Source organism: Corythoichthys intestinalis, chromosome 14 (genome assembly GCF_030265065.1).
Source record: "Corythoichthys intestinalis isolate RoL2023-P3 chromosome 14, ASM3026506v1, whole genome shotgun sequence".
Classification (NCBI taxonomy): Eukaryota; Metazoa; Chordata; class Actinopteri; order Syngnathiformes; family Syngnathidae; genus Corythoichthys; species Corythoichthys intestinalis.
The window spans coordinates 43,626,444-43,641,789 of NC_080408.1; the positions used below are offsets into that span (position 1 = coordinate 43,626,444).

At 39.9% G+C, this 15,346-nt stretch overlaps 1 protein-coding gene across 3 annotated transcripts in view; it reads left to right on the forward strand.

Annotated features, from left to right (window-relative positions):
* LOC130930416 (neurturin) overlaps positions 1–14,509 on the forward strand; it is a 92,981-nt gene extending 78,472 nt beyond the window's left edge. For all 3 annotated transcript variants that reach the window (XM_057858370.1, XM_057858368.1, XM_057858369.1), the window contains 3 exons: positions 979–1,043; positions 3,941–4,130; positions 9,876–14,509. In XM_057858370.1, the coding sequence (XP_057714353.1) occupies positions 979–1,043; positions 3,941–4,130; positions 9,876–10,366 (746 nt within the window). In that variant the 3' untranslated portion in view covers positions 10,367–14,509. The remainder of the gene's footprint in view (positions 1–978; positions 1,044–3,940; positions 4,131–9,875) is intronic.
* The last annotated feature ends 837 nt before the right edge of the window (positions 14,510–15,346 follow it).

The following is a 15,346-nucleotide window of genomic DNA, read 5'->3' on the forward strand; positions in this document are numbered from 1 at the left end:
ATTGGCCGATTCTCAAAATCAGGTGACTTGGACTCGGGCGCAAAAATATGCTATCAGGACATCCCTAGATACAAACTATTGCGATAGATCACCATATTGGTATATTGTCACTCCTATTTAGAATGATAGCTGTCAGCCATCCTAGGCTTGGACATCCATTGCCGACAATGTGTTAAATGTGGCAAACTTGACATGAGACCGTTCTCTGTTCCTAGCTCAAATTTTTTGGACGTCTATATCTAAATGGTCTCCAAAAGTTAACACCATTCTACCTCTAACCCCACGTGTCATGTGCTAGGTCTGATCACATTGGATGAAAAAGAGTTGTATATGAGTTGTCAACCTCTAACCTTCACCCTAACACCAATAGTGTCAGCTCCAAGACGGATGAGCTAACTGGACTTTTCCTGACACCTGACGCGTTGACCTCCTCTGACCTTTGGGAAGAGGGCCAACAAAGGAACCCGGTGACCTCATGTTACGTTGCAGGCAGCGGGCTCGTACCTCCAAACTTGCACGTACTATATATAAACATCTGCATCCGTGACACCTCTTATCACCCGTCCTGCATGTCTGGGGCTTTTGGGCCGGGACCTCCGTGAAGCGATCTCGCGCCGCAGGAATAACTTTGGAAGAATGCTTTTGACAAGTATATGGCAGATGTTGCCTTTTGTTTGGGACTGTTTGCTTGGATGTATGAAGCGACAAGCCAACACTAGCTGGAAACAAACACTGGTGCGTTATGAAGCAACAAAGACGAGTCCCCGGGCATGGAGGACGTGATTTATTTGACACGTTGCCCTTTTCAGGGGGTTTGTTTAGGTTTTTTTTAACAGTATCTGAAGCATTGTGTGAATGCGAAAACATCATATTGCCCGCATGTTGTGCTTGAAGTTTATGTTACCCTTTTCAAAGGAGAAGGAAGGTTTACAGAGTGAAGCCTTGTTCTCACATTCCTCTTGTTCCTATTGCATCCAGGTGGGACCCGATGGAGGAATCGGAGGAAGGAGAGACTAGAGACAACCTCTGTGATGTCAGCAAAGGTTATTATGATTTATTAACAATTTTTTTATTTAAAAAAAAATACAAAAGTATTGAAAGAAAATCAATAATTTTTGATAATATTTTTTTACAAAGGATTTTGAAGAGAAATGAAATGGGTGGGAAATGCAAATATGTTTTAAAAAGTGAAATATTTGTTTTTATTTTTAAGTTAAAAAAAAAATAGGGAAAAAAATCAAATATTCTCTGATTTCTGTTGGGGTCAATGAAAACAGATTCCCGTATTTTTCGCACTATTAGTCGCACCTGAGTATAAGTCACACCAGCCAAAGAATGCACAATGAAGAGGAAAATAACATTTAAGTCGCAATGGGGTACTGTATAAGTCGCGTTTTTAGGGGCGGTTAATTTAACAGTAGCCAAAAACAAACCAACTACGTTAAAGTAATAATGGTAAGATTGAGAACAACAGGCTAAATAAGCATCTATTAACGTAATATAATAACAATTATTTTAGACAACTATACCCTTTCAACACAACAATCTTAAGGCTGTCAGAGTAATAAAACAAGATACAGGTAGTCCCCAGGTTATGAACGAGTTATGTTCCTACGTTGGCGACGTCACCCGAATTTCCACGTAAATCGGTCTTAACCCTTTAAGCACCCCAAAATACCCCCTAAAGCTCAAAATAACTATCCAAAAACTTGTATTATACATCATTTTGCTGGTTTGCTAAGATGTTGGAGCTTAGTCCTAGCCAGACAGCAAGCTTAGCTCTGAAATGATGATGTCAGACATCTGTGTGGTTTGCTAACTTTATTTAGCTGCTCATGACATCAACACTTGCAGAATGAAACTCAAATAAAAATAGAATTAAATTAGTTTTATCTTCAATAACAGCAATTAAAATTAGTGTTTATGGGTAACTACTGATACAGCAATAACAACCCACACAAACAGCTAGCATGTATTAGTTAGTGTTCGCACATAATCAAAGCGATCACATGCACTGCGGGCACCCCTGCAATTCTGTCAGATAATGCTCGATTTCTCCCAGAAAATGATTGTAATTACAAATGCTTTGGTAGTAATATCTTCATTTATTTTGCTTGCAATGAAAAACACGAAAGAAAATAAAATAAATAAATTAATCATTATCATTTTACACAAAACTCCAAAAATGGGCCGGACAAATATATTGGCACCCTCAGCCTAATGCTTGGTAGCACAACCTTTTGACAAAATAACTGCGAACATCCGCTTCTGGTATCCATCAATGAGTTTCTTACAATGCTCTGCTGGAATTTTAGACCAATCTTTTTTGGCCAACTGCTCCAGGTCTCTGAGATTTGAACGGTGCCTTCTCCAAACTGCCATTTTCAGATCTCTCCACAAGTGTTCGATTGGAGTCAGGTCTGGACTCACCGCTGGCCACTTTAGAAGTCTCCAGTGCTTTCTCTCAAACCATTTTCTAGTGCTTTTTGAAGTGTGTTTTGGGTCATTGTCCTGGTGGAAGACCCATGACCTCTGAGGGAAACCCAGCTTTCTCACACTGGGCCCTACTTTATGCTGCAAAATTTGGTAGTAGTCTTCAGACATCATAATGCCATGCATACGGTCAAGCAGTCCAGTGCCAGAGGCAGCTAAGCAACCCCAAAATATCAGGGAACCTCCGCCATGTTTGACTGTGGGGACCGTGTTCTTTTCTTTGAAGGCCTCGTTTTTTTTTCCTGTGAAGTCTTATGTTGATGCCTTTTCCCAAAAAGCTCTAACATTCTTCCAAAACGTTTTTGGCTTTCTCAGGTAAGTTTTACAAACTTTTTTATGTCTCTGGGTCAAAAGTGGGGTCTTTCTTGGTATCGTACCATAGAGTCCCTCGGACTGCAGGACAGCTTGAACTTATATGTTAGTCGAGGTTCTTTATCCACCATCCGCACAATCTTTCATTTCGTTTCGTTTCGTCTTCAATTTTTCTTTTCCGTCCACATATAGGGAGGTCAGCCACAGTGCCATGGGCTTTACACTTATTCATGACTTTGCGCACGGTAGACACAGGAACATTCAGGTCTTTTGAGATGGACTTGTAGCCTTGAAATTGCCCATTCGTCCTCACAATTTTGCTTCTCACATCCTCAGATAGTTCTTCAGTTTTCTTTCTTTACTCCATGCTCAATGTGGTACACACAAGGACACAGGATGGAGGTTGAGTCAACTTGAATCCATTTTAACTGCCTGCAAGTGTGATTGAGTTATTACCCACCCCCTGTTATGTGCCACAGGTAAGTAACAGGTGCTGTTAATTACACAAATTAGAGATGCATCACATGATTTTTCCAAGGGTGACAATACTTTTGTCTGGCTCATTTTTGGATTTTTGTGTAAAATGATAATGATTTCATTTTTTCCATTCTCTTTTGTGTTTTTACATTGCAAGCAAAATAAATGAAGTTATTACTACCAAAGCATTTGTAATTACAAACATTTTCTGGGAGAAATTGAGCATTATCTGACAGAATTGCAGTGGTGCCAATACTTTTGGCCAGCAGTGTAAGCATTCGACCACAATTGAAAACGCACAATAAACAGTACACAATGTGTTATATACAGGTGCCTCTGTGGATGCTTCAAAAGCAACAAATGTGTGCGCAGGCTTGCAGCTGTAATCTGTCCCCTCTCTCTCTCTCACTCGGCTTGGCGACTACGTGTGTGCGCGTGCGCTCTTCTTCGTGTGCGCAAATACGATCTTCTTCATGTGTACATGCGCTCTTACTCGTGCGCAGTTCGTACGACCTGCTCTATGCTTCCTGCACCAAGATAAAAGGATGAATCACAAACCAAAAGTCAACATTTTTAATTTTAAAAAAACAACAACAAAAAAACCAGACTCCAGCGTCATAAAGTCGAAAAACTCTCACAAGCCTTCTGTATCCTGTAGGTGCTGCTTTGGGTGCTCCTGTTTCTGCTGCCTCTGGCTGACGGAGCTCACATTGAAGACGGCGATTCCGCTGCGGGACTGGATTTGGGTCACGCGGCGCCATTGTTGGAGGGCCAAGAGGAGCAACAAGTTGTCACGCTGTCAGAGGAGCAGGAAGACTACATGTACTCTCCGTGGCATCATCTATATGGTAAGGAACATACTAAAAGAGCATTGTTTTTCAAGAGCTACCTATGAAAAGTCATTATTATGTAGATTTGTTTTTTCCAGCCTATAGACTTTATTTCGAGAACACAGAAAAGAGTTGAATATGGGGAATAGAGGCCTGGATGGGTCGATTCTTTAGATTTAAATGTTGTTAATGTTGTTTTCTTAGCATAAACATAATTTTAAAAAAAGAAATAAACATAATTCTTGAATAAATAAATTGAAACTTTAATATTTTCTTTGCTCTCAAATGTGAGCATACAGGTAAAAACATAGAAAAATTAAAAACATTGCTTTTACGTATATATTGAATTAAATAGCCAAGATTTTTTTGCTCATACGCTCTTAATAATACAGTGGTACCTCGAAATACGATCTTTTCGACATCCGGCGTAAAATTTGACTCGCCATTTGTTTCTACATCCCACGACATGCTCGAAATATGACGACATGAGAGCACCGCAGACGGACGCATGGCTGACTTTCTTGTGACAGAAATCAACACAGGTTTTAAAAAGGTTGGTACAGGTGGTAAAACAAGGAAAAAGGCGATGCTTACCTTCTAAATGAAGACGCAAATTATAGAGAAATATGAGCGTGGGGTGCGCATCCGTGAACTGGCTTAACAATACATCTCCGCGGTCCTCCTCCGACCACCGTTCGCCAGTCTTTATAAGTTAAGTTGACAATTATTATTGTGGTTACATCGTCAAAGAAATCGTCAGCTTTGTCAGGTTTTTATCATTTCTTTCAGAACTTATCCAACACAAAATGCCTGATGTCCGCAGCAATTGACGGTGTACTTAGGAAAACATTGAAAGCGAAAGTAAACTCAGCCGCACTGCTCCTCTCTCTTGTCACGTCAGTCAAGCGGTGCGTTCAGGTAGAGAAAAAAACCCTCTGCCACATTAGAACCCGATTCATTACATTATTACAGGACTTATTATTATTTTTATTATATTATTCCGATTTCTATTTACGTATCATTAATGTGTTTTGCTATGTGTAAATGCCATTTGTAATAGTAACAGCAGTATTTATTAAGGATTTAGTGTAGCTTTTTGGGCTGTGGAACGAATTAATGGAATTATAATGTATTCCTATGGGGAAATCCTGCTCGACATATGACCATTTCGACTTACAAACAAGGTCCTGGAACGAATTAACTTTTTATCTAGAGGTACAACTGTAAATATATTTTAAACTTTAAAAATAAAAATCCAAATCTGATAATGCTGCAAAAATTTTTTAAAACATCAATTAAAAGTGTACTTTTCAGCAGAGGTTAAGGCACAAACAAATGAACACGCCGTTTTCTTTGCTCTTATATCATTCTGTTAGAGCTAGGATCTGTAGTTTATGTTGATACTGCTACGTATCACATGGCCATCAATAATTCAAGTAGTGGATCCATATAAAATGATTTTACGAGGGCCTTGAGTTTGACACATCCGCTGTAGAAAGGACACAAAGGATGAGATGGATTGATGGACAGAGAAATGGATAACATAGATTGAAGGCTTAATGGAAGCAGGATCAAAGGAAAAATTGCATGTAATTCAACTTAATTTGGTCAAAGGACAATCTTGTTTAATAACATGCAAAGACAGAATTTCATTTTTTTGATGTGTAATGGTGGAGAAAAACGAAAATAATAGCTAAATATTTCCCGGAAGTATCCAAAATAGCCGTTGTCAGATATTTTTAATAGGCCTGTCAAACGATTAAAATTTTTAATCGAGTTAATCACGTCTTAAAAATTAATTAATCGTAATTGATCGCAATTCAAACCATCTATAAAATATGCCATATTTTTCTGTAAATTATTGTTGGAATGGAAAGATAAGACACAAGACGGATATATACATTCAACATACTGTGCAGAAGTACTGTATTTGTTTATTATAACAATAAACCAACAAGATGGCATTAACATTATTAACATTCTGTTAAAGCGATCCATGGATAGAAAGACTTGTAGTTCTTAAAAGATAAATGTTAGTACAAGTTATAGAAATTTTACATTACAATCCCTCTTAATGTTTTCGTTTTAATAAAATTTGTAAAACTTTCAATAATTACAATAATTGATAGTCAATAGTCAATAATTACACAATGGTGCTGAAACCCATAAAATCAGTTGCACCCAAGTGCCAGCAGAGGGCGACAAAACACCAAAAAAATACAAGTAACAAGTGCACATGACACTGTGCTGTCATTTTAATCTGTTTGAGCGGGGCATGTGCGTTAAATGCATCAAATATTTTAACGTGATTAATCTAAAAAAATTTTTTTAGTTTAGGTATTAGTTAATCAAAAGCGATATCTCAGATTGTCCTGCCTACAAATCACGCATTGGCTTCCCAAGGTGCTATGTGCTTTCAATCACCAAAACATGCTTTAATGGACCCAAGAAGAAAAGCAGCCTTGGTCTAAAGCACCTTTCACAAACATATCCCGGTAAATTCCCGTGTAAGGTGACGCAGGATTTATTCGCGTCATTCCTTTCACATATGTAGAGTTTTCTCGGGAATGACACCTGTTGGACACTTTCTCAGACATTTTCCCGTGTTGCCCACTGGCACTCTCTGTGCAGGGAGGGCTACTGACACGTTTTTATGACCAGGTCATTTTTGGTCGACATCGGCTGTCACAATGATGGTCAAATCGTGTTTTGTTACAGAGCTGGTTCTGGGAGCGTTCCAGACATCGTAATCGCAGCCAATTCAAGCTCTTCAAGACTGTATTTACACCCAGGCGATCCAAGAGAAGGGTGCCGAGTAGACATGTGCCGATTACCGGTTTCAAGGTATACCGTGGTATGAAAACGTCAAGGTTTCAAAACCGCAAAAACTGTTCCGTCATAACGTCCCTTCGGTATTAGCAATTTTTTAATGTCCCAAAAATGCATGGAGAAATCCCTTACTTCCAGCTGCAAGGATCAACCCTCCCCCACCGGTTGTTGCTCGGTGTCAGTGAGTAAGCTGTGCTACACGATGGCTGGAGGCGGTGAAACCCCTAAACTTTTTCCCCCATTGAAGAAAACGAATTCACTAGTATGGGAATACTTCGGCTACAGAAAAGTGACAGACAGCCGCAGCTTAGAGGAGGAGGGCCAACCGACATGTAATACATGTTTGCGGGGATGGCTGCTGAGGAGGCAATACCTCCAATTTGATTTCATATTTTTACACAATTAAAGGGGAATAAACACTATCATGAACGTTTCCCACCAGCTACTAGAGTTAACTACAGGGTGTTTAGTGTGTCTAGCAGTGATAAAATGTGTTTTTTTTCTCTCTGGCAATTGTTTGTGTTGACAAACAAAAGTGTGTGTATAATGTAAACATGATACACACTCATACACACGTGCTTTTTATGGAAAATAATTCAATTATTTTTGTTCTGGTGGTAATAATGTTGAGCTGTGGCTATGGGTTTACACTCACCTAAAGTACTGCATTTATTTAAAATTTTATATAGAATGCTGTAGTTATTATTATTTTTTTTTTTTTAATTTATTTTAACTTAACATCATACTTATGTTCTAATTTGCTAATATGTTTTGAAAAATAAAAATCCTGTTCAATGGAAAAAAGTTTTTTTCTATTCCAGATACAGTATCTTAAAGTAACACATTTTAGAGCTGTAATTACATTACCTTGAAACCTTGATATTTTTGCTTTAGGTTACCATACTGTCAGAATCTTATACCAGCACATGCCTGGTGCGGAGATATTAACTTGCTGGGCGCCATTCGACACCTTGTACTCCCGAATTTCGTGCATTTGTTAGCTTGTTCGTCTGCCGCCCTTGTTTTGGAATCCCCTACGTTGTGCCGGTATTTGAGTGTATTTGTTTTGTTGTCTTATCGGCCCTCTGCCATATCGCTTAAGTTAGTATTACTGATCCCTGTCAACCTACTGTCACGGACCCATTGTGTTATTCCTCCTTTTCCGCGATCGCGTTTATTTTTGTTTGTATTTAATAAATCCTTGAACGTATGCCTCCGTTTTTTTTTTGTCTGCTTTGAGGTACAACCTTGTTTCTGCAGTTGCGGACACTAACATCGGCAAAATAATAAACCACACATTTCCAAAGATGGACGATGGACTCTCTTCCTCGGCCCTACGATCCAGTAGCAATTTAATTTCGTTATGTTTTTAGTTTAATTTAGCTATTTCTAAAGCTAGGAATGTATTACAATTGAGCTCCTTATCCCCAATTGTAAAAACATAATTATCTGCTGTGTCTACCGAGCTCCTGATTCAAATGTCCAGCTTACTGAGTATATTGAAAAGATACTGTTTAAAACGAATATTCTTTTGTTGTGGGACATTAATCTTGTGATAAAATATGTACAACAAGTTGTTTGATTTTTCCTCATACATTCATGTCTGATAAAACTGTTACAGTGATCTTTGTGTGCGGCAATTGTTGCCACCATGTACACCTTAGGAATGTACCCTTTAAAGAGACTTATAAGAAAAGCATTTTGAGTCGCTACTCACACCAGCTGTGATACACATAACACTTTTGCCACACACATAGCCACAACAAAATGTTCCCACAACAAATAGATGCTAGAATGTCAGGGACAATGACAAAGCCATAACCTCGTACGCCCTGAAACTCAGACCACTAATCTTGTGTACGAGACTGCTGGGTGATCAACAACCGCAATGGAGCTGCTTGACTGGACGCAGAGTTATTGTTAACCCAGATTGTTGATTCTGTTATTGTACAGTTTGTGGCCATGTGATGTATGTAACTGTACCATGTCTGATTGTGCGTCTTTAGCTGTATGGGGGGACGGGAAACTGATAAGCATATGCTTCCTCCCATCTGCCTTTGTCTTTTTCTTCGGTTCTTTCTTCCTTCGGGCAAATCATATCACATTTTGTAATTGTCAATGATTGTCAATGATACTGATGATGATGACAATAAATATTTCATTCATTCATATTTCATTTATTCATTCATTTCCAGCTTGCTATGTTGATAATTGCGATGTTTGTTTACCGCCTTTCGTCTTACTGAAGAAGTGATGATCGGCCCGCCATTATATTTACGTCATCAGCCATCGTGCTGTGATCTGGGAATTTAACGCTTGCTGTCCCATACGCGTCATCCCGAGAAAGTCCCGGACATTATATTAAGACACGACCTGTTAAATGTCCGCGTAATCTCCTTGTCAGTCGACCCGGGAAATTGCTTTCACATACAAGGCCTAGGATTTAAACGGTGTTCTGGTGTAAATGAAAGGGGCTTTAGTCTCACACAGAGAAAGACTGAGACATATTGCACAGGTACAAAAACTATAAATACTCTGTTTGCCTATCTACTTAGATACATCTACCTTTTTCGATGAATCAGTGTTTATGTGCTGCATGCACGTGGCGTTGTGTCACTGATGTCATGTGTGTCACACAATAGTGTTTAAACATTATTTTGCTGTTATCATTGTATTTTTATCATTGTATTAAGATTCTGTGAGCAACCATCTTTTATATGAAGGTCATATATGCTAGGTCCTGTTTTTTCTTTCAAGTTCCTAAGTTTTAGCCCACTGGCTGCCATTGACGTTAAACCTATTTTGACTGGGAGGGCAGGCAGCGATCATTCGCTGTTAGCCTCTCCCAGTCAAAATGGATTGAACATAAAGTATATCATCGTCAATGGTACTAAAACATTATCATTCACTGCTCTTCTTATTTGTACTTTTCAGACCCTTTCGTCACAGACGAAGCGGACGATGATCCCAGCTCTCGCTTGATTGTCCGCGCGCCGCGTTCCTTGGACGCCTCCGAACTTCAACCAAAGAAAAAAAAGCGAAAGAAGACGGGAAAAGATGAAACAAGCGAGAAGGGAGAAAGAAAATCCCGTAGTAAAAACAAGCAAAGCAAGCAGAGCAGCAAGGACTGCCATGTTGAGAAGCGAGAGATGAAAGTTCGCGATCTGGGATTGGGCTTCGACTCGGACGAGATCATCCTTTTCAAGTTTTGCGTGGGCTCCTGCCAGTCTTCCAGGACTAACTATGACTTGGCGCTGAAAACTTTACTGAAGAACGGCTCGCTGCCACGACGTACGGCCCGCAAGGTCAGCACCCACCCGTGTTGCAGACCCGAACGCTATGAACCAGTTTCTTTCATGGACGCTCAGACCACGTGGAGGACCATCACATCCTTATCGGCTGCTAGCTGCATTTGTATGGGCTGAAGAAGACAAATGAGACTGAGCAGGAAAAAAAAAAATTTTTTTTTTAGGGTGAGCTCTAGGCCAGTGTTTCCCAACCTTTATTGAGCCAGAGCACCAATCCTAGGTGCCACAAAAAGTGGATGCACAGGTCAGGCATGTAGCCTCTGCCATCTAGTGGAAGATTGTGTAATTGTTCTGCCTGTCACTAAACATCATGCAGTAGAATCTACAATTTACTGTACCCCAATTTGATCTTTGCCAGCCACTCCCAGTCGTAATAAATTGGACGTATCACCGTTAATTGGCGTTTTAACTCTTTTTAAGGCACTCATTAACATCAGTGACTGCGCAGGACGTCAAATCTATTTTGACTGGGAGACACTGCCGGTGAATGATCTGTCAGTTTGACACACTTGCAGTTGATAGATGAAGAAAAATTCATTATTCACAAAAAAGAAAAAAAAACGACCAATTTGGTCATCTTCAATCTTTTCTATTGCAAAACCCTCTCATAACACACTGGTTGGGAATCACAGGGCTAGCAGGCAAAGGTCACAATCAGAGATTTTGAAATGGTTTGGACGTCTATTGCCGTCAATGGCACTTTTTCCTGTTGTGAACCAAAATCTGGACACCGTTAACGTGACTCACGAGACCGCACGCGCACGGTTTATAATGGAAAACAAGCAAACAGACGGAGGTTAAAAGTTCAATATTTACCACTCACAGCAATGCCGGCTCAACTCTTCCCAGAAGTTCAATAACAAGTAAATGGGTTCAACGTTCAAGTGAGCTCTGCCAAATGGATGCCATGCATCTTCACGTATTACTGTATAAAAGTAAAATATATTTATTTCTGATAAATTATTTATTTATTATAGCTTTGTATGAGAGCTGTTTTATTCCACTCTGTATCGTAGATGTATATCTATTTATTGCCAAAAGTCTGATTTCATGTTATTTGTATTCTGGCCCCTATACGTAATGTACATAATTCATAAAGGTGCTGAAATCCAACGCCTTAAATAAGGAAAAGAGTAGATGCGCACGGGTTCACCTCTGGATATGTTTTAGTAAAAAAAAAAAAAAAAAAAAAAAAAAAAACACCTTGATAAAAACTTCACCTCAAACTGACGTCCAGTGGAATGACATTGTGTGCATAATAAATATCATTGCTAAAAGTATCCCACACACTTGAGCCTGATGATTGCAATGGGATCATGACATTAAGTTACATCATTATAAAGAGAGCACAGCATCCATCTGTAGCGATACAATGCAATATATTTGCAGTCTAAATTGTAATGTATGGAATTGACTGTCAAACAAAAATTAGGGCGGGATAGATTTTCAGTTATAGCTTTTCCACTCTATACTGATAAGTTAGACTCCTGCCTTTGGCTAAAAAAACCCCATCAATTCCTTCCAGTCCATGTCACTGACAGAGCCCTTGTTCTTTAGACAACTTTTATTGAAATTATTAATAATAATAATTACACAGAATTTATCACTTTTGAAATGTGAAACTTTTCACATTGTAATGCAAGTTTGACTTTTTTCCCTCTAGTGTGGCATCAATACACTTCCTTAATTTTGTACTGTAGTGTGTTCTTTGGCTGCCCTACTTCTAGTGTGTGTATTTTATTTTATTGTTTTATGTCCAGTCACATAAAACAACTGCCGTGGCGCAGTTGATAGCTGGAGTTGTCCTTGGACCAAACGGTCAGTGGTACAATTCCCGGCTGGGACTGCCCACTGTCGAAGTGCCCTTGGGCAAGGCACTGAACCCTGATTTGCCTCCAATGGGTTGACAGCGCCTTGCATGGCAGCAGCCCCATTGGTGCGTGAATGGGTAAATGTGTGCTAATGTAAAGCGCTTTGGGCATGGTAGCCACGCAGATAAATGCGCTATAAGTACTGTCCACCACCACCACCACATTTCACCGGTGGTGGATGAAGTACTCAATTTTTTACTTAAGTAAAACTACAGATACAGGGGTAAAAAACTAAAAATACAACTATCTAAGAAAAAAATTTACTCTAGTAAAAGTACAAAAGTATTTGCTTTAAAATTTACAAGTAAAAAGTGAAAGTATTTTCTCTCAATGCCAAAATGTGATATATATTTTAAATATATATTATACAACCCTGCAGAATGGGAAAAAAAATAATAAAATTGACTGCACTGCAAACTGAAGCTTAAAGTGACTGTGACAGCATAAAAAAAATCTTAAATAGCATTATTATGTGGATTAGAATCATATTTTGAGACAATTCGACTACAAACAACAATTTGGCAAAGCACAGATGACAAGAAATTAGTCTTTTAACCTGCCGTTTAGCCCCGCCTGTCATTACAGCACTCTAGCGTCCCCAGCTGGAGGATGATGTAGGCAGGGTCACAATTTCATCTGATTTAGAATTCAGCCCATTGATGAGGAAGATTCAGAAATGCGACAGAGAGCAGCAAAATGTCATCATTGTTTCAATCTTTCTACTCCAATATTTTTACAGAATATTCTTTTTATCTAAGTATTTTTCCCCAATTGCTAAATAAACGGTATGGTAAAGACAAATAACAGTCTTGCGCAAAATGGAATATGAAACATTAATAATACATTTATTCAGTACGACAGGGCAAAATTATTGCATAATGGTAAAAGCTGCCGACTTTTTCCTCTTCCAAACGGTATTTTATGCCACCTGTGTTAGTCTGGCTTTTTGTCATTTCCCTGTCCCGGCTTCGGAGACGGAGGAAAGAGCGTGAACAACGGCGGGTTGGCAGTACTCGTCGCCGGGAATGAACACTGAAAATAGGCATTCTCAGTGGACAAACCGGCCGACGTTGGAGCGGGGAGCTGCTCGTCGCCAAGCCGAGGAAAGCGTGTTCTCGGCGGGCACACTGTTCGGCCGGCGACCATGGTGTGCGACAAGCCGCCGGTCATCAGCCATGTGGCCTTCTCGGTGGTTTGTCCCCCACAAAATGCAAGCCCCCTCCTAATTAAAATGTTTTCCATGATCCTAGTATTTGACATAATATAAAACACGAAGCTTACTCACTTCCTTGTTGTCTGACTTGTTTTGCCCATCGCGGAGAACAAGAATCTTCTGGAAATCCAAAAAGCCTCACACCACTCTCCCTGGTGCAGCAACAAAAGCCTGCAGCATATTGGGCTGGTGTGATGCGAAAAATAAACTAATTAATCTGCAAAATCAACTGACTCCGCAGTCCATCTGCATGCTATAAAGCAGTGGCTGTGTTGTGACATGGTGACCTGGGTGACGTCACATTCGCATTCTTCCTCAACCCAAGACTGGAGCTGAAAGTCACTTATTTTCATGGCGTGGAATTTAAAAAATTGAATAAATAAATCGATTGCTTTCACACACATCCAAGCAGTCCCTTCAATTTAGGAGCATAAAACACCGCGTGAAATATGAAATAGACATGCTTTTTGCTGTCTTAGGCACTTTAAGAAGCTCAAAAACCTCCAAAACTTATCTCAATAGTGGATTGCAAGCAATTATAAGGTGCATACCCCCACCTACTGTACAAGACTGGCTGCACCCATTTGAAGGCGCGCCGCTCTCACTGTTGTTTTTTATTGGTCAATTTCCTGTTCACCTGCCTAACCTTGCTTGTACTCGTGTTGCTCCCTCTAGTGCTCAATCACGGTATAGTTACACTGGGCTTATTGATTGCATGGAGGGATGAATATGAAACTATCAATTCACAATAAGAGAAGAACAAACAAAAAATGCAATAGTTGTAATGAGTTCATTTTGCCTACACTTATAGATTAGTCAATTTTTTTCTTTTATCCCAGACAATAGTCGGTGATTTAATTACCTGACATGTTTCGGCGAACACTTCCGCCTTCGTCAGACGGTCACTGGTGTTTGGTGTGACGCGTCTTCATCAGCTCATGGATCACACATTGAGTCATCCGTGCCGAGGAAAACAAACATCAGCGCTGGATCAGGGAGGCCATTCACAAGCGGGGCTCGAGGACCATCAACAGGGATGAGGGGGCCTACGACCTGGACCAGCCAGTGGCGCCTCCAGAAATTTTTCATAGGGGTGGCCAGATGGGGCCACTTAAATCTTGGGGTGGCACACCAAAACTAAAAGCCATAATTTCAGGTTTTCATGATATTATTGCAGTAAAAAGGTCAGGGGAAAACTATCAGAAAGACTTACGGACACGGCTACTGATATACTTTGGTGTATTGTGTAATATTTGATGTTACTAATGATTTAATGTGCATAGTCCATAACTGTCCAGTCAACATTTTGTGTTCCACAATAATTGTTCTATTGTGTTATGTATACATTAGGCATAAGGTGTACATTTAACAAAACAAAATAATTACTGGGGAAAAGCAGGTGCTGGCAGATTTGCATTTGGGATGAAATGCATAACTGATGCTACAACAATCTAACGATATACTGGCAAGCGGGGTGGCCAGTGGGGTGGCCAACAAATTTACAGGGGTGGCCATGGCCACCCCTGGCCACCCCCTGGGGGCGCCACTGGCAGCATCCTGGAAGAGTGAATGGTCAGCAGAAGGTGTGACTCCCCTGTCAATCTGACAAGTGAGTCACGCCTTAATTCATCAGTTTATAAAGACGCGTCACACCAAACACCAGTGACCCTCTGACGAAGGCGGAAGTGTTCGCCGAAACATGTCAGGTAATTAAATCACCTACTATTGTCTGGGGTAAAAGAAAAAATTTGACTAAAAAAGTAACGCTTAACGCAGGCGACAATTAGTGGAGTAATTAAGAGTAAAAAGTACCACTTCATATTTGTACACTTAAAGTACAGATACACAAAAATGTACTTAAGTACAGTAATGAAGTACTTTTATTCCGTTAAATTCCTCCACTGAATTTGATCCTTTATTTGTTGCCATGGCAATCTCATCTAACTGACCCTCGATGACGTCAGCATCTGACTGATTGGTTTGTCGACCAAAAACATCCTTCGCTAATGTTAC